Source organism: Pantherophis guttatus, chromosome 18 (assembly GCF_059756535.1).
Source record: "Pantherophis guttatus breed Tessera chromosome 18, ASM5975653v1, whole genome shotgun sequence".
NCBI lineage: Eukaryota > Metazoa > Chordata > Lepidosauria > Squamata > Colubridae > Pantherophis > Pantherophis guttatus.
The window spans coordinates 8,428,078-8,449,433 of record NC_142080.1 but is presented as its reverse complement, the minus strand read 5'-3'; the positions used below and the strand labels follow the sequence as shown (position 1 = coordinate 8,449,433).

The 21,356-nt window shown below is 47.3% G+C and overlaps 1 protein-coding gene across 3 annotated transcripts in view; it reads right to left on the bottom strand.

Moving 5' to 3' along the window:
- The window catches only part of LTBP3 (latent transforming growth factor beta binding protein 3), a 65,508-nt gene that overhangs the window by 33,876 nt on the left and 10,276 nt on the right, over positions 1-21,356 (bottom strand). The window contains exons 1-7 of one of the 3 annotated variants that reach the window (XM_087880967.1): positions 20,333-20,962; positions 12,799-13,089; positions 10,130-10,344; positions 9,163-9,268; positions 6,268-6,342; positions 4,765-4,887; positions 1,263-1,421 (exon numbers count right to left, since the gene is read on the bottom strand). In XM_087880967.1, the coding sequence (XP_087737093.1) occupies positions 1,263-1,421; positions 4,765-4,887; positions 6,268-6,342; positions 9,163-9,268; positions 10,130-10,344; positions 12,799-13,089; positions 20,333-20,930 (1,567 nt within the window). In that variant the 5' untranslated portion in view covers positions 20,931-20,962. Of the gene's footprint in view, positions 1-1,262; positions 1,422-4,764; positions 4,888-6,267; positions 6,343-9,162; positions 9,269-10,129; positions 10,345-12,798; positions 13,090-20,332; positions 20,963-21,356 lie in introns of those variants that run through there. The other 2 variants (XM_087880968.1, XM_087880969.1) reach the window with 2 other exon arrangements.

Here is a 21,356-nt window from a genome sequence, read left to right as displayed (position 1 = left end):
GCTTTGGAAAATGGGCAACGGAAGAGACGATGTCCAGGACAATATGGCAAAACAGGGATATAGGAGTAGCAATTTAGACTTATATACCGCTTCACAGTGTTTTACAGCCCTCTCTAAGCGGTTTACAGGGTCAGCTTCTTGCCCCCGACAATCCGGGTCCTCATTTTACCCACCTCGGAAGGACAGAAGGCTGAGTCGACCTTGAACCAGTCAGGATTGAACTCCTGACTGTGACCAGAGTTTGCTTGCAATTCTGAGTTCTAACCACAAAGAAGGAAGGGAGGGAGGGAGGGAGGGAAAGAGAGAAAATAAAGGCAGGAACAAAGAAAGAAGACAAAAAGGGAAAGAAGGAAAAGCAGGGAGGGAGAGTGAGGGATGGAAAGAACTTCTGACTGTGGGCAGAATTTGCTTGCAATACTGCATTCTAACCAGTGCGCCACCATAGAGAGCCTTGGTAGTACAGTGGTCTAAGGCACCCTGTTATTAAGCTTATTAAGACCAGCTGCCTGCAATTACTGCAGGTTCGAATCTCCCCAGGCTCAAGGTTGACTCAGCCTTCCATCCTTTCTAAGGTAGGTAAATTGAGGACCCAGTTTGTGGGGGCAATAAGCTGACTTTGTATAAATATACAAAAGGATGAAGGTTATTGCTGAGCACATTGTAAGCCGCCCTGAGTCTCCGGAGAAGGGCGGCATATAAATCAAATTTAAAAAAAAAAAATAGTAGGAAGGAAGGAACGAAGGAGGGAAGGAAGGAAGGAAGGAAGGAAGGAAAATAGCAATAGCACTTATATACCGCTTCACAATGCTTTACAGAGTCAGCCTATTGCCCCCAACAATCTGGGTCCTCATTTTACCGACCTCGGAAGGTTGCAAAAGGTGATCTCATAACCTGAGGACACAGGAACAGTCATAAGTACGAACCAGTGGCCAGACATCTGAATTTTGATCACAGGATCATAAGGATGCTACCAAGTGTGCTCATAAGTGCTGTAAGTGTGAAAAACACCCACTAACAGTCACTTTTTCCAGTGCCTGTAACTTTGAATGGTCCCTAAATGAACTGTTATAAGTCGAGGACTACCTGTAACCCATTCCAAGCAAGAGAAATAGTTCAAAAGACAATACCGAGCGAGGACAGCAGGAACACGGAGAGGGCGGTCCGAGCCACAAACAGGACAGAGAAGCAAGATCCGAGCGGATGAGTTTGAGGAAGCCGACAATGGCCATTTCTGTCCTTCCCCCATCTGCCCTTCGACTCACCCGTTCCGTCGGCCGGACATCGCTCGCAATGGACGCCCCAGGCTTTGCCCACACTGCAGCAGCACGTCTGGCGGGTCAGCTTGGTGGACAGCGGATGTTGGCACTGTTGCTCGGGACTCACCAGCCGGAAACACAGACTCCTCTCCCCAGCTTTCTCTGCTGCCGTCCCCAAAAAAGAGAGACAGAGAGGGACATCAGAGGAGGCAGAAGTAAACAGGAAAAAGAGGGGCTGCCCCAGGGGTAGGGTTGAAAAATTTCAGCAACTGGTTCGCTGCCTGGGTGGGTGTGGTCTAATTGGCCTCCTGCACCACAGTGGGTGGGGCATGTTTTCGCCCTCCCCAGGCTCCGGAGGCTTTTCTTGAGCCTCCAGGAGGGCAAAAATGGCCTCCCCAGGCTCTAGAGGCCCTCCGGAGGCCAGAAACAGGCCCGTTTCCAGACTTCAGTAGGCCTGTTTTTCGCCCTCCCAGAGCCTTTGCGCACGCCTTGCACTTACCTGGCATCCAAAATGGGCCGCGTGGAGACTCCTGGGAAGGGAGGGGTGGGCGGGGTCAACCAGTCCTTGGAACAACCGGTTCGGCGAACCAGATTAAAATTAACAATCGGTTCGCCCTGAATCCCACCCCTGGGCTGCCCCCCCTGCTTTCCCAAAGCGCAGCAATGCAATTGTGACAAGGGTTGTGTGTTGTAAGACTGAGACACCTGTGTTAAATCAAGGCCACCAAATCTGAGGTTCTTTTTTTTTTGCTGCTATTATCCCAATTTCAGGCCATTTATAATGAGTTATAATTTGTGTAGTAATATACAATAATTATCCATTGCCAGCTTGCGGAGCTCTGTCACAGCTTCGCCAGAGTATGGAATAGAAGGGGAACTCATCAAATTTTCCGACGACACCAAGCTGGCAGGAATAGCCAACACTCCAGAAAATAGGCTCAAGTTACAGAAGGCTTTTGACAGGACTTAAACACTGGGCCCTATCTAACAAAATGAAATTCAATGGAGAGAAATGGAAAGCCTTACATTTAGGCAAGAAAAACAAAATGTACAGGTACAGATTAGGACCCCCTGAGCTTCCCCGACCCCACCCCCGGTGCATGTGCGCGCGATCCGCTCAGCACTCTCCCACTCCTCGCGCATATACGTGCGATCTCCTGCGGCCCTTTTGGGCTTAGTAAGCCTCCCCGAAGCCTCCTGGGACCAAAAACGGGCCACAGGGAGGGGGGCGTCTCCCGCATACGCCCCACCCCTGCGCCAGGCACCCGAAAATCAGCTGGCCATCGGTGGAGATGTGGAGACTCTGGAAAGAGTGCAGAGAAGAGCAACCAAGACGATTAGGGGACTGGAGGCTAAAACTTATAAAGAACGGCTGCAGGAATTGGGCATGTCTAGTCTAGAGAAAAGAAGGAGTAGGGGAGACAGGAGAGCATCTTCCAATATCTCAGGGGCTGCCCCAAAGAAGAGTGGGAATCAACCTATTCTCCAAAGCCCCTGAGGGCAGGACAAGAAGCAACGGATGGAAACTAATCAAGGAGAGAAGCAACCTAGAACTAAGGAGAAATTTCTTGACAGTGACAACAATAAACCAGTGAAATAGCTTGCCTTCAAAAGTTGTTATTCAATCACTGACAAACTATTCAGGAAAATTTTCCTTAATTCTAGGTTGTCCCCCTCATCTTCGTGACAGCCCCTCAAGTATAGGAAGACCACTATCACATCACCCCTAGTCCTTCTTTTCCATTTTTTTAATGTCATGGTGACCAGAACTGGATGCATTATTCCAAGTGACAGGGGGGGGGGGTAGAAGAAGAAAAAGGAGGAGGAGGAAGAGAGAGAGAGAGAGCAAGAGCAAGAAAGAAAGAAAGAAAGAAAGAAAGAAAGAAAGAAAGGAAGAAAGAAAGAAAGAAAGAAAGAAAGAAAGAAAGAAAGAAAGAAAGAAAGAAAGAAAGAAAGAAAGAAAGAAAGAAAAAGGAAGACATAGAGAGAGGTAGAGGTAGAGAAAGAAAGAGAGAGACAGAGAGAGAGAGAGAGAGACAGAAAGAAAGAAAGGGAAAGAAAGACAGGCACACATACACACACAGAGAGAGAGGTAGAGGTAGAAAAAGAAAGAGAGAGACAGAGACAGACAGAGAGAAAAGAGAGAGAGAAAGAAAGGGAAAGGAAGACAGAGAGAGAGAGAGAGGTAGAAAAAGAAAGAGAGACAGAGACAGACGGAGAGAGAAAAGAGAGAGACAGAGAAAGACAGAGAGAAAAGAGAGAGAGAGAGAAAGAAAGGGAAAGGAAGACACAGAGAGAGATAGAGGTAGAAAAAGAAAGAGACAGAGAGAGACAGAGAGAAAGAAAGAAAGAAAGAAAGGGAAAGGAATCCTTTCTGGATCGGGACTCGTTACGCACGGTCACTCATGCCCTCGTCACCTCCCGCCTGGACTATTGTAATGCTCTCTACATGGGGCTCCCCTTGAGGAGCACCCGGAGGCTCCAACTGGCGCAGAGTGCGGCCACGCGGGTGGTAATGGGAGCGACATGGCGCTCCCATGTAACACCTCTCCTGCGCGAGCTGCACTGGCTCCCGGTGGTCTTCCGGGTGCGCTTCAAGGTTTTGGTTGCCACCTTTAAAGCGCTCCATGGCTTAGGGCCTGGTTATTTACGGGACCGCCTACTACCACCAATAGCCTCCCACCGGCCAGTACGCTCTCATAGAGAGGGGCTCCTCAGGGTGCCGTCGGCCAAACAGTGTCGACTGGTGGCCCCTAGGGGGAGAGCCTTCTCTGTGGGGGCACCTACCATCTGGAATGAGCTCCCCCCGGAGATACGGAGGATCCCGGATCTGCGCTCCTTCCGCCGTGCTGTGAAGACCTTTTTATTCCATCAAGCGGGCTTGGCCTGATCTCTTCCCTTTTTAAATATGTAAATTTTAATCTGTTTTTAAATTATTGGGGTATTTTAATTTGTCTCGGCCAAAAAGTTTAATTTGATTTTATCGGGTTTTTTAAATTTTGTGTATTTATGTATTTTATTGTTGGCTGTTCACCGCCCTGAGTCCTTCGGGAGTAGGGCGGTATACAAATCAAATAAACTAAACTAAACTAAAGGAAGACAGAGAGAGAGACAGAAGAGACAGGCAGAGAGAGAAAGAGAAAGAGAGAGAAAGAGAGAAAGAGAGAAAGGGAAAGAAAGACAGACACGCAGAAGTAGAGGTAGAAAAAGAAAGACAGAGACAGACAGAAAGAGAGAGAAAAGAGAGAGACACAGAGAAAGAAAGAAAGAAAGGGAAAGGAAGACAGAGAGAGAGAGAGAGAGGCAGAGACAGATAGAGAAAGAAAGAGACAGAGAGAGACAGAGAAAGAGAGACAGACAGAGAGAGAAAGAAAGAAAGAAAGGGAAAGGAAGACACAGAGAGAGAGAGACAGAAGAGACAGATAGAGATAGAAAGAGAAAGATAGAGAGAGAGAGAGAGAGAGAGAGAGAGATGCACCCCACCCTCCAAACCTGTTGAGATACATACGGACACAGTGAGTGCGCGAAGGTCCCAAAACGTGTCCCGGTTTACATGCGCAGCGGAAGCTTCCTTGGGTGTTCAAACACTCTCCTCCTTGGCACACACCTTGCATGGCACACTCATTGATGTCTGTGGGGGGAAAAGAAGGCCAAAAATAACACTTAATCACTGTAGCTCTTGCGATTTCCGCTCTCTGAGCTTGTGCGAAGGGGAGTGGGATCGAAGGCCTGATCCCGGGAATTCAAACTCCCGTCTGGTCGTATTCCTTCTGCTAACATTGTATTTCCGAATATCCTCCAGATTCAGAAGGACTTAGATTGGACATCCAAAAAATAGAGATAGATGGAGACTTAAGAGAGGAATGTGGGAGGCAAGTCAGAAAAAAAAAAGGCATAGCAACTGAAGTATTGAATCGGACAAGAGACGATGGATAGATGATTTTTCTTTTTTTCTTTACTGTTGTTCTGACTTGCCTTTCCTTTTTCCACTCTCTCTCTTTTAAAGCATAGCAATTGAAGTGTAAAGCGGGCAAGAGATGATGGATGGATGATTCCACTTTTCTGTTGCTGCTCTGAATTGTCTTTCTCTCTCTCTCCCTCTTTATTCTTCCCCCCCCTCTTTTTTTTAGGCAGGTGACATGATCAGAAGTTAAAACAGGAAAGAAAGAAAAAGCTTTTTAATATAGGGCGAGATGATTGAAAGCTAGAATAAGTGATAGAAATAAAGGGAATATTATTGTATACATTTCTATTTGATAAAATGGAAGTAATAATGAGAAATAGGTAGAATAACAGAAAAATGATAGACTCTAACCCAGTGGTGAAATCCCAATTTTTTTACTACCGGTTCTGTGGGCGTGGCTTGGTGGGCATGGTGTGGCTTAGTGGGCGTGGCAGGGGAAGGATACTACAAAATCCCCATTTCCTCTCCACTCTTGGGGGAAGGATATTGCAAAATCTCCATTCCCACCCCAATCTGGGGCCAGCCAGAGGTGGTATTTGCCGGTTCTCCGAACTACTCAAAATTTCCGCTACCGGTTCTCCGAACTGCTCAAAATTTCTACTACCGGTTCTCCAGAACCTGTCAGAACTTGCTGGATTTCACCCCTGCTCTAACCTAATAAAGATGTGTATTGTTATTAGAAATACGTAAGTTGATTGAATGTAATAATAATGTTTAATTTGATCAATTTCATTTGTACTAGAATGTATGGCGTCCAGGTGCATTGATTTGACATTTTTATAAAACAAAACTTAGAAGATAGAAGGAGTTGCTCCTGAGACCGCTCTGGGTTACTCATCCCCCATGAAGAGACCACCTCAAGTCCCATGCACCACACACCCCAGTAGAAAGGGAGAGCTGAATGCAGGACTCGAACTCAGGGTCAAAATTATCGGAAGCAAGGGCACCAGTGACAGCAGATTTTAATTTCCAAGTTCACCGACATTCAAATTCCAAACACAAAACTCGCGTGGAACACACATACACACTGTGATCGCGGAGTCTTACCCTGGCAGTGAGTGCTGTTGAGTCGCTTGTATCCCTGCGGACAATCGCTCCCCATCGTCTTTTGCACACCCAGATCTGGAAAAAAAAGAGTACACAGCGAGCGTTTAAGTCTTCCACATTCCTTTACCAGTTTCTCTTCAAACTCCTAAATTTAAAAAGAAAAAACATTACACAGTTCATGGATGTTGTTTCAGCCGACTTTGGAAACAACAGACTTACACTGCACGAAGACATTATTGCAGAATACGCTTTAATGTACACAATTCTTGTTAACAGGTAGGTCAGCTGGGCAGGTAGTTTTGTTTTTCTTTTATAGTTTTTTTTTTTATTTACCGTATTTTTCAGAGTATAAAATGCATCGGAGTATAAAACGCACCTTAGTTTTTGGGGAGGAAAATAAGAAAAAAGCTGATTGGCAGGTGGATCGGCCTCCCGGAATATCCCCAATCAGCTGTTCCCAGAGGTGAATTTTAGCAACAGGTTCCTTGGTTGTGAGCTCTGTGCCCTGCTATTTTTTTTTCTGCCTCTGAAACTTCTGAAACTCTGTTTCAGAAAAAAACTTTTTTTCCTGCCTCTGAAAGCCTCCGAAACAGAGCTTCAGGAAAAAAAAGCCTCTGAAGCTCTGTTTGGGAGCTTTTTTTCTGAAGCTCTGTTTGGAGGCTTTTTTTCTGAAGCTCTGTTTTGGGGCTTCTTTTCTGAAGCTCTGTTTGGGGGCTTCTTTTCTGAAGCTTCGTTTCTGATGTTTTTTTCAGCCTCTGAAGTTTGAGAAGCTGGGTGGGGCTACATTCGGAGTATAAGACGCACCCAGATTTTCACCTTCTTTTTGGGGCGAAAAAGGTGCGTCTTATACTCCGAAAAATACAGTATTTTCCATTTTAAAAAAATATAAACATTTCATCTCTCCTTAAGTGGTGTGTTGTCTGGGTGCAAATATTTCTGTACAACATCCTTCCACAAATTACATATATTGAACAATTATACCTTGTGTAACTCTTCATTTCCTTCATAACGTACCTTCTAATCCAAATACAATAATAACATTAAACATGATTATTCTCGTCATACTCATGTGATGAGTTGCCATTTTATTCTTATCTATCTTAATGTATTTTCTATTCTTCTTGTTGTCTTCTTCCTTCATTTCCAATTTCCTTTTTTTATTCTCTAACCGTTGGTAAAATGCTTCCCATATCATATAATAATCAGTTTGTTCTTTCTCCTTAATTGCTACTGTTAGTCTATTCATTTCTGCACATTCGAATATTTTCCTAATCCCCTTCTCTTCAGTAGGAATCTCTTCACTTTTCCAATATTGTGCAAATGCAATTCTAGCTGCTGTTAATACATGGATAATTAAATCCATATCTGGAACGAGCTCCCCCCAGACATACGGAGGATCCCGGATCTGCACACCTTCCGCCGCGCTTTAAAGACCTTATTATTTCACCAGGCGGGCCTGGCCTAATTTTCTCCCTCTTTCATAAAAGATTTTTAATTTTTAAATATCTTTTAGTATTTTATACATTCAATTTTAAAATTGGTTTTAAATAGTTCGGGGTTTTAAATTTGTCGGAGCCAAAATTATTTAATTTGATTTTATTCTACTTTTAAATTTTGTATGGATGTGTTTTATTGTTTGGCTGTGCACCGCCCTGAGTCCTTTGGGAGTAGGGCGGTATAGAAATTGAAATAAATAAATAAATAAATAAATAAATAAATAAATAAATAAATAAATAAATAAATAAATAAATAAATAAATAAATAAATAAATAAATAAATAAATAAATAAATAAATAAATAAATAAATATGTATTTTCTCAACTTACGACCACAATTGAGACCGGAATCTTGGTCATTGAGCAAAGTGATCGTTAAGCACGATGTCACATGACGGCTTGGCTCAATGACCGCAATCCCGGTACTCCTGGTTACAGTCGTTAAAACGATCCTGCAGGTTGGACCAAGGCACAAAGTAAGGAGGGTGGGGTGTCTCAGAGGGGGTTTGAGAGACCCTGAAAGGCCTGGAGCAGGCCCCATGTGAGTTTGGGGTGGGTGGGTGCTGTGGACAGGTCTCCCTCGCTCAGGGGCTAAAAATCATCCCTGCTAAAATCCAAGCAGAGTGGAGAGGCAGCGTGGTAAGCTAAGCTAAAGAATGTAGGGTCTCTCGGGGAGGTGGGGGAGACCACGGGGGCCCCAGGACAAGCCGTGCACAAATTGGGGGGAGTGCCTTAGCCAAGTCTCTCACACTTGGCCAACTATTCTATTCTATTCTATTCTATTCTATTCTATTCTATTCTATTCTATTCTATTCTATTCTATTCTATTCTATTCTATTCTATTCTATTCTATTCATTAATTTCATTTGTCAAGCAAGGAGTGCACCCAGGGGTGGGCTGTTGGGGGTTCGCAGGGGTTCGGGAGAACCTCTAGTTAAGATTCTGTGCGGTTCGGAGAACCCCCAAATCCCACTCCTGGCCGGGCCGGCCCCGCCCACCCCACCACGCCCTTCCCAGCAGGTTTGGGATGCAGGTAAGAGCAAGGAGCATATGGAGGCTCGGGGAGAGTGAAAAACAGGCCTACCGGAAGTTCAGGAAGGGCCTCCGGAGCCTGGGGAGGCCGTTTTCGCCCTCCCGGAGGCTCGAAGAAAGCCTCCAGAGCCCAGGGAGGGCAAAAACACACACACACCCGCCGTGGTGCAGGAGGCCGACTAGGCCACACCCACCATGGCCAAGCCCACCCAGCAACTGGGCAGAGAACCCCTTGCTAAAATTTTTGAAGCCCACCCCTGAGTACACCCACAGAATTTGGGGCAACCTGCGCTGGGGATCGCTGGGTGGTGCGAGGTCCCCGAAGGGCACCAGGAGAGGGGGAGCGGGGAAAGGGCTGGAGGCTTACACTGCAGATGGGGGCATTTGTGGCACTTGGTCTGGCCCCAGGAGGTGCCGATGCTGCCGCAGCAATCTTCCTGCTTCGTGAGGCCCGGAAGCGGGTTGCTCCCACACTGCGGTCCACATCGGAAGGGAAAGAGAGAAGAAATATTAAAAAAAAGACTAAATTCATCAATTCTCTCCTGAAAAGACCAAGCTCCAAACTTTCCCATCCCACCCCAGTCCTGCCCCAACCTCACTCTCTCCAGCCTGTTTGGTGGCAGAAAGCAAATCAGTTCTTGCATTTTAAGCATCTAGTCCTCAGTGACGATCTGTTTTGCATTGGCGCACCAACAGGCCATATTAGGCTAAAAACAGGACTGGGAATTTTGTGAGTTAAGTCTGTTAGAAGGTCCCAGGCCGTTCTCTTCATAGTTTTGTGTAAATCTCGCCATCCCCTGAAGTCTATGTATGGTTTAGTTCCTGAAGTGTGTGCATGTATCTGAGGTAACCACACAACATTTGAGATTAGTGCATTGCTTTGCACATGTGAAATTTAATGCTGAGTGGGAATAAAAGTAAATTTAATCCTGTGATCCAGTCAAAACAGTGTTTTTTTCCCTATACTTGACAACTTTAAGATGGGTGGACTTCCACTCCCAGAATCCCCCAGCCAGCTTGCTTTGAGATGGGTGGACTTCCACTCCCAGAATCCCCCAGCCGGCATGCTTTAAGATGGATGGACTTCTACTCCCAGAATCCCCCAGCCAGCTTGCTTTAAGATGGGTGGACTTCCACTCCAGAATCCCCCAGCCAGCTTGCTTTGAGATGGATAGAGTTGAAGTCCAGCCATCTTAAAGTTGCCAAGCTTGAAAAAAACTCTGTACTAAGGGGCTTCCTCCTTTGCTATTTGGCCTTGAGGTTCAGATACACTGCTTTTGAGCATGGAGGCTTGATTTCACACAGGTTAAATAGCTGGCTCCCGTTCCGCTCACCGACTGCTTGGGCAGCGTCTCTTGAAAACAGCGGCCCAGAGGTTTCTGGGCCGGAGGACGAGTGTAGGCCGGTTTCGGAGCCGGGTGCTGGATTAGATGGTGGGCCCCGCCTGGCCCGCTCCCCTCCGAGCTGAGGCTGTCGATCCGGTGGACCTTCACGGAGGCGTCCGGCGGGTGATGGACACGGACGTTGACCAACGGTTGATGCATCTGAACTGGGAGAAGAAAAATAAACTAGGATTTTGGAAACAGGACAAAAGGGGTCGCTACAACACCGTTTGCAGCGTCAATCAAACAACCGATTTACGGATCAATTTAAAATAAAAATAAAAATAAAATAAAACCCTGGCTAGGTGGCTCAATGGCTAAGACCCTGAGCTTATCTATCAGAAAGGTCGGCAGTTCGGCGGTTCGAATCCCTAGGTCTCCTGCGTGAGCAGGGGGTTGGACTAGATGACCTCCAAGGTCCCTTCCAACTCTTGTTATTTTATTGATTGATTGGTTGGTTCGATTTATATGCCGCCCTTCTCAAGAGATTCAGGGCGGCTTACAATGCGTTAGGGCTTTCGCCCCCCCCCCAAGCGGTGTTCTTTTTTATACAAAGGCAGCTTATTACCCCCACAATCCGGGTCCTCATTTTACCTACCTCGAAAGGATGGAAGGCTGAGTCAACCTTGAGCCTGGTGAGATTTGAACTCGCAGTCATTGCAGGCAGCTGGTGCTATTTAACAGCACTTTAGTCTGCTGCGCCACCAAGGCTCTATTCTATCATGAATGACAAACTTGGGAATTTGAGCAAGCGTTTTTACAGGGCACAAAAGAGGTGTGTGTGTGGGGGGTCCACTTGAAACCCCGGAGCTGGAGACTTCTAGAAAGCCCTCTGCACATGCTCGAAGATTCCCAGCTCGGCCCTTCAGTGGCCAGAACGGACCCCAAATTTCAAATCCAGCTCCGCAGAGGAGTTGATTTGTTTATTTAGCATATGGCAGACAGTAAATAGATAACGGTAGTAAAAATATATATATGAAATGTGCTCCTAATACTGTGGTACACGTATAATGGAAATTTGGGGCTCTCTGAGCTTGGGTGTTTTCTTGCAGACGTTTCATCAACCAAGTGTAACCCCACTCCCTTCTAACACTGATCATGTTACCTAGTTGGGTCATGAAATGTCTGTAGGAAAAGAACTCAACTTAGAGAGCACTAAGGACTCCGCAGTCCTCCTCCTTCTAGTCTTCCTCCTCTCAAGCTCAGAGAGAACCAAGAACCCCACACAATTCCTCCTCCTCCTCCTCTCCTCCACAAACCCCACTTTCTACTAGCACTGATGATGTTACCTAGCTGGGTAATAAAATGTCTGGAAGAAAACCACCAAGCTCATCAAGGACCCCACAGTCCTTTTCCTCCTCCTCCTCCTCCTCTCCACAAACCCCACTCCCTACTACCCCTGACAATGTTACCTAGTTGGGTAATTAAACGTCTGCAAGAAAAGCTCAGAGAACACCAAGGACCCCTCACCTCAACCCTGAAATACAAACGTTTTTCCTCATGGAAATACGTATTCAGTTTTGTAAGGTATGAGGAATTAAAGAAGTGACGTATAAGTTATTGGTTACGTTTTGAAATATATTGATTCATGAGACTTGAATAAGTATTCTATAGATTAGTATCTAGGCCCGTGATGGCAAACCTATGGCATGCTCTGTGGGGACGCTCGCCATTGCCACCTGCTCTTTTGGTTACTGGTGTGCACATGCGCGCTCGCCAGCTGGTCTTTGCAGGTGCTGGACCGCTGGAAAACGGCCATTTTTGGGCTTTTCTGGACATTTTTAGGACATTTTTCAGCCCCAAAAATGGCCCCAAAACAGCCGAAAAACGGCCTGAAAACAGCCTGGAAAACAGCCGGGAAATGGCTGAAAAACAGCCTGAAAACAACCTGAAAATGGCCTGGAAAAATGGCCTAAAAACAACCCCAAAACAGCCAGAAAACAGTAGAAAAACAGCCTGAAAACGGCCAGGAAATGGCTGAAAAATGGCCTGAAAACGCCCCCCCAAAACAGCCTGAAAACAGCCCAAAAAACGGCCTGAAAACAACCTGAAAATGGCCTATAAAACGGCCTGAAAACAGCCCCAAAACAGCCAGAAAACAGTAGAAAAACAGCCTGAAAACGGCCAGGAAATGGCTGAAAAATGGCCTGAAAACGCCCCCAAAGAACAGCCTAAAAACGGCCCAGAAAATGGCTGAAAAACAGCCTGAAAATGGCCTATAAAACGGCCCCAAAACGGCCTGAAAACAAGTCGAAAAACAGCCTGAAAACAGGCTGGAAAACAGCCGGGAAATGGCCCCAAACAGTCTGAAAACGGCCCAAAATGGCTGAAAAACAGCCTGAAAATGGCCTATAAGACGGCCAAAAAACATGTGCGCGCCAGCCAGCTGGTCTTCGGATTTCCGGTGCTCCGGCGTGCACATGTGCACGTGGATACACGTGTGTTCCAGTTTGGGCACTCAGTGCCGAAAAGGTTTGTCATCACTGATCTCGGTCGTTTATCCAATTAAGGTAATATTTATTAGTTGGAGAAAATCTGCTTTCCCTCAAGGGGGGTTTATCGCTCCACCCTACCCCCCCCCAAACAGCCCCCGAGCCCAGCCCCCACTTTCTCTCCCTTACCTTCGGAGGAGTGATGTCCCAGGGGAACCATAAAGGTGGAATGGCTCACGGTGCTTTTTGAACTCGGCCCCGAAGGGCTGTCACTGTGATGATCAGACATGACCTGGACGGCGTAAATGGCGTGTTTGCTGGAACCTGTCTCCATAGGGGACCCATCGCTGTGGGGGCGCGCCTGCTGCCCCTGGCGATTCACGGGCACCTGGCAAAAGCGGCCGGTGAATTCCGGGGGGCACAGACAGTGGTTGCCAGATGTGCATTGACCGCCGTTCATGCAGGGCAAAGGACAAACCACTGCAACAGGGAAGGGGGGGGGAGAACAAAGAGAAAAAGACACCCTTGTTAATTTGGCATGGGTCAGACCCCCTCTTGCCCCCCCCCCGCTCTTTTTGGCTTTCTACTCATCAACCCAACTTTGACACCGCCAGGAAATTTCTCCTTATTTCTAGGTTGGGTCTCTCCTTGATTAGATTCCATCCCTCGCTTGAAAATTGGGATATTGGAAAATTGGGATATTGGGAATATCAATGAGGCTGCTGCCCCCCTAAAAAATTAAAATTAAACTTTTAATTAAAGAATATTGCGTCCAGTTTTGGTCGCCACGATGTAAAAAAGATGTTGAGACTCTGGAAAGAGTGCAGAGAAGAGCAACGAAGATGATTAAGGGACTGGAGACTAAAAGGTATGAAAAACGGTTGCTGGAATTGGGTAGGTCTCGTTTGATGAAAAGAAGGACTAGGGGAGGCATGATAGCAGTCTTCCAATATTTGAGGGGCTGCCCCAAAGAAGAGGGAGTCAAGCTCTTCTCCAAAGCACCTGAAGGCAGGACAAGAAGCAATGGGTGGAAACTAATCAAGGAGAGAAGCAACCTAGAACTAAGGAGAAATTTCCTGACAAGTTAGAACAATTAACCAGTGGAACAACCTGCCTCCAGAAGTTGTGAATGCTCCAACACTGGAAGTTTTTAAGATGATGTTGGATAACTATTTGTCTGAAGTGGTGTAGGGTTTCCTGCCTAAACAGAGTTGGATTAGAAGACCTCCAAAGGTCCCTTCCAACTCTGTTCTGTTCTGTTCTGTTCTGTTCTGTTCTGTTCTGTCCTGTCCTGTCCTGTCCTGTCCTGTCCTATCCTATCCTCTACTCTACTCTACTCTACTCTACTCCCTGTTTCCCCAAAAATAAGACATCCCCTGATAATAAGCCCAATCGGGCTTTTGAGCGCATGCACTAAAATAAGCCTCCCCCCCGAAAATATTTAAACGCAGAGCTGGAAATCAGGTAAGACAGCAAGAGGAGCCCCATCTTGTTCCACGCGCCCCAAAATAATAAGACCTCCCTGAAAATAAGGCCAAGCGCTTAGTTCGGGGTTCAAAGAAATATAAGGCAGGGTCTTATTTTCGAGGAAACATGGTAGTTATCGGCCCGCGGAGACCAAAACGGCGGTTGCAAAGGGGTTCAGACAGTGGTATGCGTTTGTGTGTGTTTCCGTGTAAACCGAGGCATGAATCAGAAATTGGATGCACAACCCCTGCCTCTCTCCAAAACGGAGGCGAGACTGCAGGTGTCAACTTGTGTCTTCTGGAAAAGATTTGCGCTCTGCCAGGCCGGAAGGCCGAGTGTGGGCTGCCGTCAAATTTTCCACTGCTTTTCCTGAAATAGCCAACATAACAAACACTTTGGAGAAGAAGAGAAACAAGCAGTGGCTTCAAACCACGTTAAGACTGTTTGGGTCCCTCGGAGTCGGGGTTGACTGCCAACGGTGGCCTGGCCACGTCCCAACGGAGCTCTTTGGCCACGTTTTTCGGAAGTGGTTTGCCCTGGCTTCTTTCCTAGAGCTGGGAGTGAGTCAATGTTGGCTTAGCGTCGCCCAGCTGGTCTGATACCGGTGGGAGGACTAGAACTCGCAACCTTCCATTTTCTAACCTTGGGCCTTCAATCGCGACCGTAAACCGGCTTTCGGATTTGATGACGGCAGCCAAACGCCTTTTCGTAGTTTGTCCAACGCACCTCGGCTTACAACCATTCATTTAGTGACCGTTCAAAGGTCCAACGGCACTAAAAAAAGTGACTTACAACTAGTCCTCAATTGCTACCGTCACGGAGTCACTGGTCATCATCATCCTCTTTTAATGAGCCCATAATCCCTTGCAGGGTGGAGTCTGGGCAACTGAATGTTTACTGGCCAGATGCCCTTCCTGTCACCATTGCGGAGTTCGCGGCAGATATATTCTCATGATGCCCAGAGAGAGAAATATCTGCCTCTACCTAGGATTGAACTCCTGATTGTGAGGCGAGAGTTCCACCTCCAGGCCACCGCAACACTCACAGAGTCACTGGTCACGTGATCAAAATTCGGCAAGTGACTCGTATTTATGACGGTTGCAGAGTTCCTGGGGTCACGGGATCTCCTTTTGCGACCTTCTGATGAACAAAGTCACCGGGGAAACATGATTCACTTAACAACTGTATTACTAATTTAACAACCACACTGATTCACTTAACAACTGCAACCAGAAAGGTCGTAAAATGGGGCAAAAATCACTGTCTAGCAATAATTAGCAACAGACATTTGGGGTTCGGCGTTGGTCATAAGTTGAGGACCTCACTCTGCTTCCTAGATATTTTTTTGCCTGGCAAAATTTCAAAGGCAGCTGCCTATTTACTCAAAAATTTATTAGCATATCTTATGTCTTACTCTCCATCGATTCTTACTTCTGTCTTATTTTCATTCAATATGAAATGTGGGTTATTAATGCATTAATAATGTATTTAATCTATTATGATTAAAATGACTTCGTTGCCAAAGTCATTTTACATAATACAGGTAAATCCTCGACGTACAAGCAAGCTTTTAGCGACCGTTCAAAGCCAAACGTGACTTACGACCGCTCCTCACTCTTACGACCATCACAATCATGTGATCTAAAATTTGGGTGCTTAGCAACTGGTATATGCCTGTTGAGCATCCCAAGGTTATGCAATCGAGGTTGTGTGTGACTTCACAGCCAGTTTCCGGCAAGCAATAGACTAGCTGGATTTGCTTAATGACTGCCTGTTTCACTTAACAACTGCAGTTGTTACTTAAGAACTGTGACCCAAAGGTAGCCTTAAACATCTGCCTTGATTAGTAACTAAAATTCTGGTCGCAACTGTAGTTGTTAAGTGCGGGACTAATTTTATTTAAAAAAGCACTATCAATTGGACTCTTTAACTTTTAGTTTCGGACACAATTTGCAATGAACTGTATTAACGAATTTAGAAATAGAACGTTTTATGTAGCGCTTTATATTTCTGTATTTTATTCTTCTATTATTTGAAATCATTTGGCATCTTTAAGTTGTATAAACATCAACTCCCAGCATGCTGTGCAGGGAATTCTGGGAGGGGATGTCCCCCCCCATCTTAAAGGGTGCCAAGTTTTAAAAACCACTGTTCTAAACCATCATTTAATCAGAGTACTCTGCAATAAGCCAAGATGGTCCAATGGTTGTCAGGCAGAAAAATAGCTTTCCTTCATAAACATTATTTTAACCGGAGATACCAAGACGAATCGGGAATCTTCGCCCACTATTAATCCGTGTTCTACATTTGCACTATAAATCTGAACCATAAAATAGCCAAACAAGCTGAATTCACACAGTAGATTAAGCCTCCAAGAAACTCACCACACTAAGCCTAACCAGCTTGAGAGACTGATAGATCTTCCACAGCTGAGCATGTGAGCACAGCCTGGTGTGCAAAGAAGGGTGTGCAAAGGAATTTTTTTTAAAAAAAACACACACTTGCTGCAACTGGCTGATTCTAGTTTGAACTTGGCTTTGTGACTGAAATGAAGCCCCTTCTGAATCAGGCTGGCTCTTGCACAAGCCGGCTGGGTGGGAGGAAGGGTGTGCAATTGTGCGTGTGTGCGTGTGTGTAAGTGTTGGTCTCCGATTGTGTGTGCAGAGTTTATTTGGCCAGCGGTTCTGAGAGGCTTGGATGCAGCGAGGGGCCCCAGAGGTGGGGCTGAGATGTGAAGTCAACTTTTCCAGCAGCGAAAAAGAGAAGAGAATAGACAGGGAAGGGTGGAGAGAGAGGTGGCGGTAGAAAAAGAGAGAGAGAAAGAGAGACAGACAGACAGAGAAAGAGAGAGAGAGAGACAGAGAAAGAAAGAAAGAAAGAAAGAAAGAAAGAAAGAAAGAAAGAAAGAAAGAAAGAAAGGGAGAGAGAGAGGGAGAGGTAGAAAAAGAGAGAGGCAGAGAGAGAAAGAGAAAGAGAGAGAGAGAAAAAAAGGAAGGGAAAGAAGGAGAGAGAAAAAGAAAAGGAAAGGGAAAGAAAGAAAGAAAAAAGAAAGAAAGAAAGAAAGAAAGGGAAAGAAAGACAGAGAGAGGGAGGGAGAGAGAGGGAGAAAAAGAAAGAGAGAGACAGAGACAGAGAGAGAAAGAAAGAAAGAGAGAGACACAGAGAGAGGGAGAGGTAGAAAAAGAGAGACATAGACAGAGAGAGAAAGAGAGAGAGAGAGAAAGAAAAGAAAGGGAAAGAAAGAGAGAGATAGAAAGAAAGAAAGGGAAAGAAAGAAAGAAAGGGAAAGAAAGACAGAGAGGGAGGGAGAAAGAGAGGGAGGGAGAGGTAGAAAAAGAAGAAGAGAGAAGAGGGAGAGAAAGAAAGAAAGAGAAAGAAAGAAAGACAGAGAGGGAAAGAGAGAGAGAGGGAGAAAAAAGAGAGCGACAGAGAGACAGAAGAGACAGATAGAGAAAGACATACAGAGAGAAAGGAGGAGAGAGAGGGAGAGGTAGAAAAAGAAAAAGAGAGGGAAAGAGAGAGGTAGAAAAAAGAGAGAGACAGAGAGACAGATAGAAAGACAGAGAGAGAAGGAGGGAGGAAGAGGGAGAGAGAACATGGAACCAGGGTGCGCATGCGCATAAGAATCGAAAACAATGTGCAAAGTGTCCCAGACTGCGCTCCGTCCTGCCCCCAAACACAACAGAAAGGCAAAACTCCACGCTAACCAATCCCTGTGCAAAACCAAGCTTGCTTTGGAAAAGACAAGGCGAGCCACAGATTCGGCGTGCGCAAGTCAAGCCTGGGTTCCCACATTGTCCTGACCCTCAGTTTGTTTAGCCACAAAGAGTAACCAGCGGGGTTCACCCTCCCCCAGCAAACCCCCCCCCCCCCAAAACAAAGCTGGTTTGCAAACCGCAAGGCTGAGATAGGACGAACAGGATCAGAGGAAAGCGAAATGGATGTACGAGGCCAGGAGGTTCTGTGGGGACGGGAGCCGCGTTCCCACAACTCGTTAAACCCGGTTGCTGAAAGTTCCTGGGTTTTAGGTTTGCAATTCGCCCAAAAGGGAAACCAGGCACAATTCAGAGCCGTTATAAAGAGGAAAAAGATATTCTACACCAGCGTTTCTCAAGGTATGTGAACTTCAACTCCCAGAATTCCCCAGCCAGCAAAAAGCGGCATTCAATCATGATCAAAGCTGGCTAGGGAATCCTGGGAGTCGAAGTCCATACGTCTTCAAGTCGGCAAGATGGGAGAAACGCGGGTTTACGGCAAACTAACAGGCATGCCAGTGAAATAGGTTCCCGGCCTGGGAAGTGGGCTGGACTAGATGATCTCTTAATATTTCTTCCGACTTTGAAGGATGTTAAGTCACAAGCGAAGCAAACCAAGAATTAACCCAGGTTAAAACCGCACCGGTTTTGCTCCTTTTCCAGTAAACACAAGGCAACGTAAACAAACCTAAGTTAATTTCTATAAGTGAGTTTCTGTTTGGTTTGTTGGCTCTTTCCCGCAGCCCAAAGTGCCCAGGAGAACAATCTTTCCGCAACCAGGCGCCCTCCTAAAGTGGGACTACAACTCCCAAGTTTAGGATAAAGGAGGGGGGGAAGTGATGCACAAAACAGGGCATGGCACAGGCTGATGGGCTCGGGGGGAGTGCATGATGAGAATTGTGTCACCCAAAGAGCTGGAGAAGTGCATGATGGGAGTTGGAGCTTTGTCCATCTGGAAGATACTCCAGTTGGGGAGGCATCCAGAGGAGATCGGGAGGGGGCGATGGGCAGCGTAGTCCACACCATCTAAAGGACTTGCCAAGTGATGGGCAGGGGAACCATGCTTGATGGGTGGTGTAGTGAGTACCAACAGAGGGATTTGCACTGGGTAGTAGAATATGTCCTACCAACAAAGGGGTTGCAGGGAACCGGCCTGGAGAGGCTGATGGGTAGTGTAGTCCATGCCATCTAAGGAACTTTGCAAAGTGGAAAGCATCAGGCAGTATAACACATCCCATCAACAAAAGGATTGCAGAGAGCCAAACTTAGGGCTGATGGGTGATATAGGCAAGCGTGGGGGTGATGGGTGGTGTAGTCCGTGCCATTTAAGAGACTTCCCAAGTGGAAACCATTGAACAGATCCCGTCAACAAAGGGGTTGCAAAGGAGCAGGGCTGGGGGAGGCCTGATGGGTAGTGTAGTCTGGGCCATCTAAGGAACTTGACAACATCGAAAGCACCGGGCAGTACAACATATCCCATCACCAAGAGGATTGCAGAGAGCCAAACTTGGGGGTAAGGGGCGGTGCAGCCAAGGTTGGCAAGTGCTGGGTGGTGCAGTCCATCATGCCCGGAGGGAGGGAGAGAGAGAGAGAGAGAGAGCAGTTTCACACCTCCCATCATATCATCCCTAGTCCTTTTCCATTTTTTTTAATGTCATGGTGACCAGAACTGGATGCAATATTCCAAGTGACGAGAGAGAGAGAGAGAGAGAGAGAGAGAGAGAGAGAGAGAGAGAGAGACAGAGACAGAGACAGAGACAGAGAAACACACACACACAGATAGAGGTAGAGATAGAAAAAGAAAGAGAGACAGAGATAGACAGAAAGACAGAGAGAGAGAGAAAGAAAGAAAGAAAGGAAGGAAGGAAGGAAGGAAGGGAAAGGAAGACACAGAGGGAGGTAAAGGTAGAAAAAGAGAGAGAGAGGGAGAGAGAAAGAGACATACAGAGAAAAGAGAGAGTAAGAGAAAGAAAGAAAGAAAGAAAGAAAGAAAAAAAGAAAAAGACAGGGAGAGAGAGGTAGAAAGAGAGATAGAGAGAGACAGACAGACAGAGAAAGAGAGTGAGAGAGAGAGAAAGAAAGAAAGGGAAAGAAAGACAGTAGGGGTGTATAAAAAGCGACAGAGAGAGAGAGCGGTATGGCACCTCCCATCCCCAAAAGCCAAGCTGGAGACTGATGGGCGGTGTAGTAGTCCATCCATCCGTGCCCATCCGAGAAGACTTCTCAGCAGAAAGGGCTTGCAAAGGACCCGGGATGGGGTCGGGGGGAGAGAGAGAGAGAGAGAGAGAGAGAGAGAGAGAGAGAGAGAGAGAGAGAGAGAGAGGCGGATGGGCATTGTAGTCCCCACTTCTCCCCCACCCGCCCACCCACTCCCCAAACTCCCCTCCCCCTAAATCAAAGGATGGGCACGAAACTCCCCCCCTTCCCCCCCCGGTGGGAGCCTCTCCCCCCTCTCCTCCCCCCGGGTGCAGGGAGGGGAAGGACGCGGCCCCTCCACTCACCCACTCGGAACCCGGAGCCGGTCAGCGTGTCCATGGCGTGCCCGTTCTCCCCGATGAGGGTCATGTTGCTGCCCGGCTTGCAGCTGTCCCGGCAGCGACCCTTCTGGCAGGTCCGCTCGCAGATGAGCGGCGCGAAGACCACCTTGAAACGCTCCCGCGCCAGCGCCGCCCGCTCCGAAGCGGCCGCAGAGCCCCGGCCCGGCCAGCCCAGCGCCCGAGGCATCAGCGCCAGCCCCAGCGCCAGCAGCAGCAGCAGCACGGCCGCGCCCGCCGGGGGCATCTTGGCATCCCGCGCCGCCCCGGCCGGAGGGCAGGCAGGCAGGCAGGCAGGCGAGGAGGAGGAGGAGGCGGTGGGAGTTGCGCCCCCGCTGCTTCTCTCGCTCTCTCCGGCCCCTCCTGGCGCAGCCAATCTCCGGCCGGGGGCAGGAATTTGGGCACGCCGCCAAGCAGAGGCCGAGCCGAGCCAGCAGGGGGCGCGGGGAAGGGCGGCGGGGACCCGGGGCAGCCCCCCCCCCCCCGCCAGCGACCCCCAGTCCCGGGGAACCGTCGCCCCGCTGCAATTGCGCTCACAAACACACACACATATATATATATACATACACACACGTATCCTTCCTTCCTTCCCTTCGGAGGGTGGGGGTCCGCCCGCGATGGGGAGGAGGAGGAGGAGGAGAAAGGATCCCACCCCCACCCCTCCGGAGCCGAAACTTTCAACTTTCTCCCCAAACTTTGTAAACGTCCTCCCCCATACTTTAAACTTCCCCCCCCCACCCAGAGTTGAAACTTTCCTCCCAAACTTAATAAATGTTCTCCCCAAACTTGAAACTTTCCTCCCAAACTTTAAACTTTGCCCCCCAGACTTTAAACTTTCTTCCCAAACTTTATACTTTGCCTCCAAACTTTAAACTTTTCTCCTGAACTTAAAACTTTCCTCCCAAACTTTAAAGTTTTGCCCCAAACTTTAAACTTTCCCCCCCAGACTTTAAACTTTTCTTCTGAACTTAAAACTTTCCTCCCAAACTTT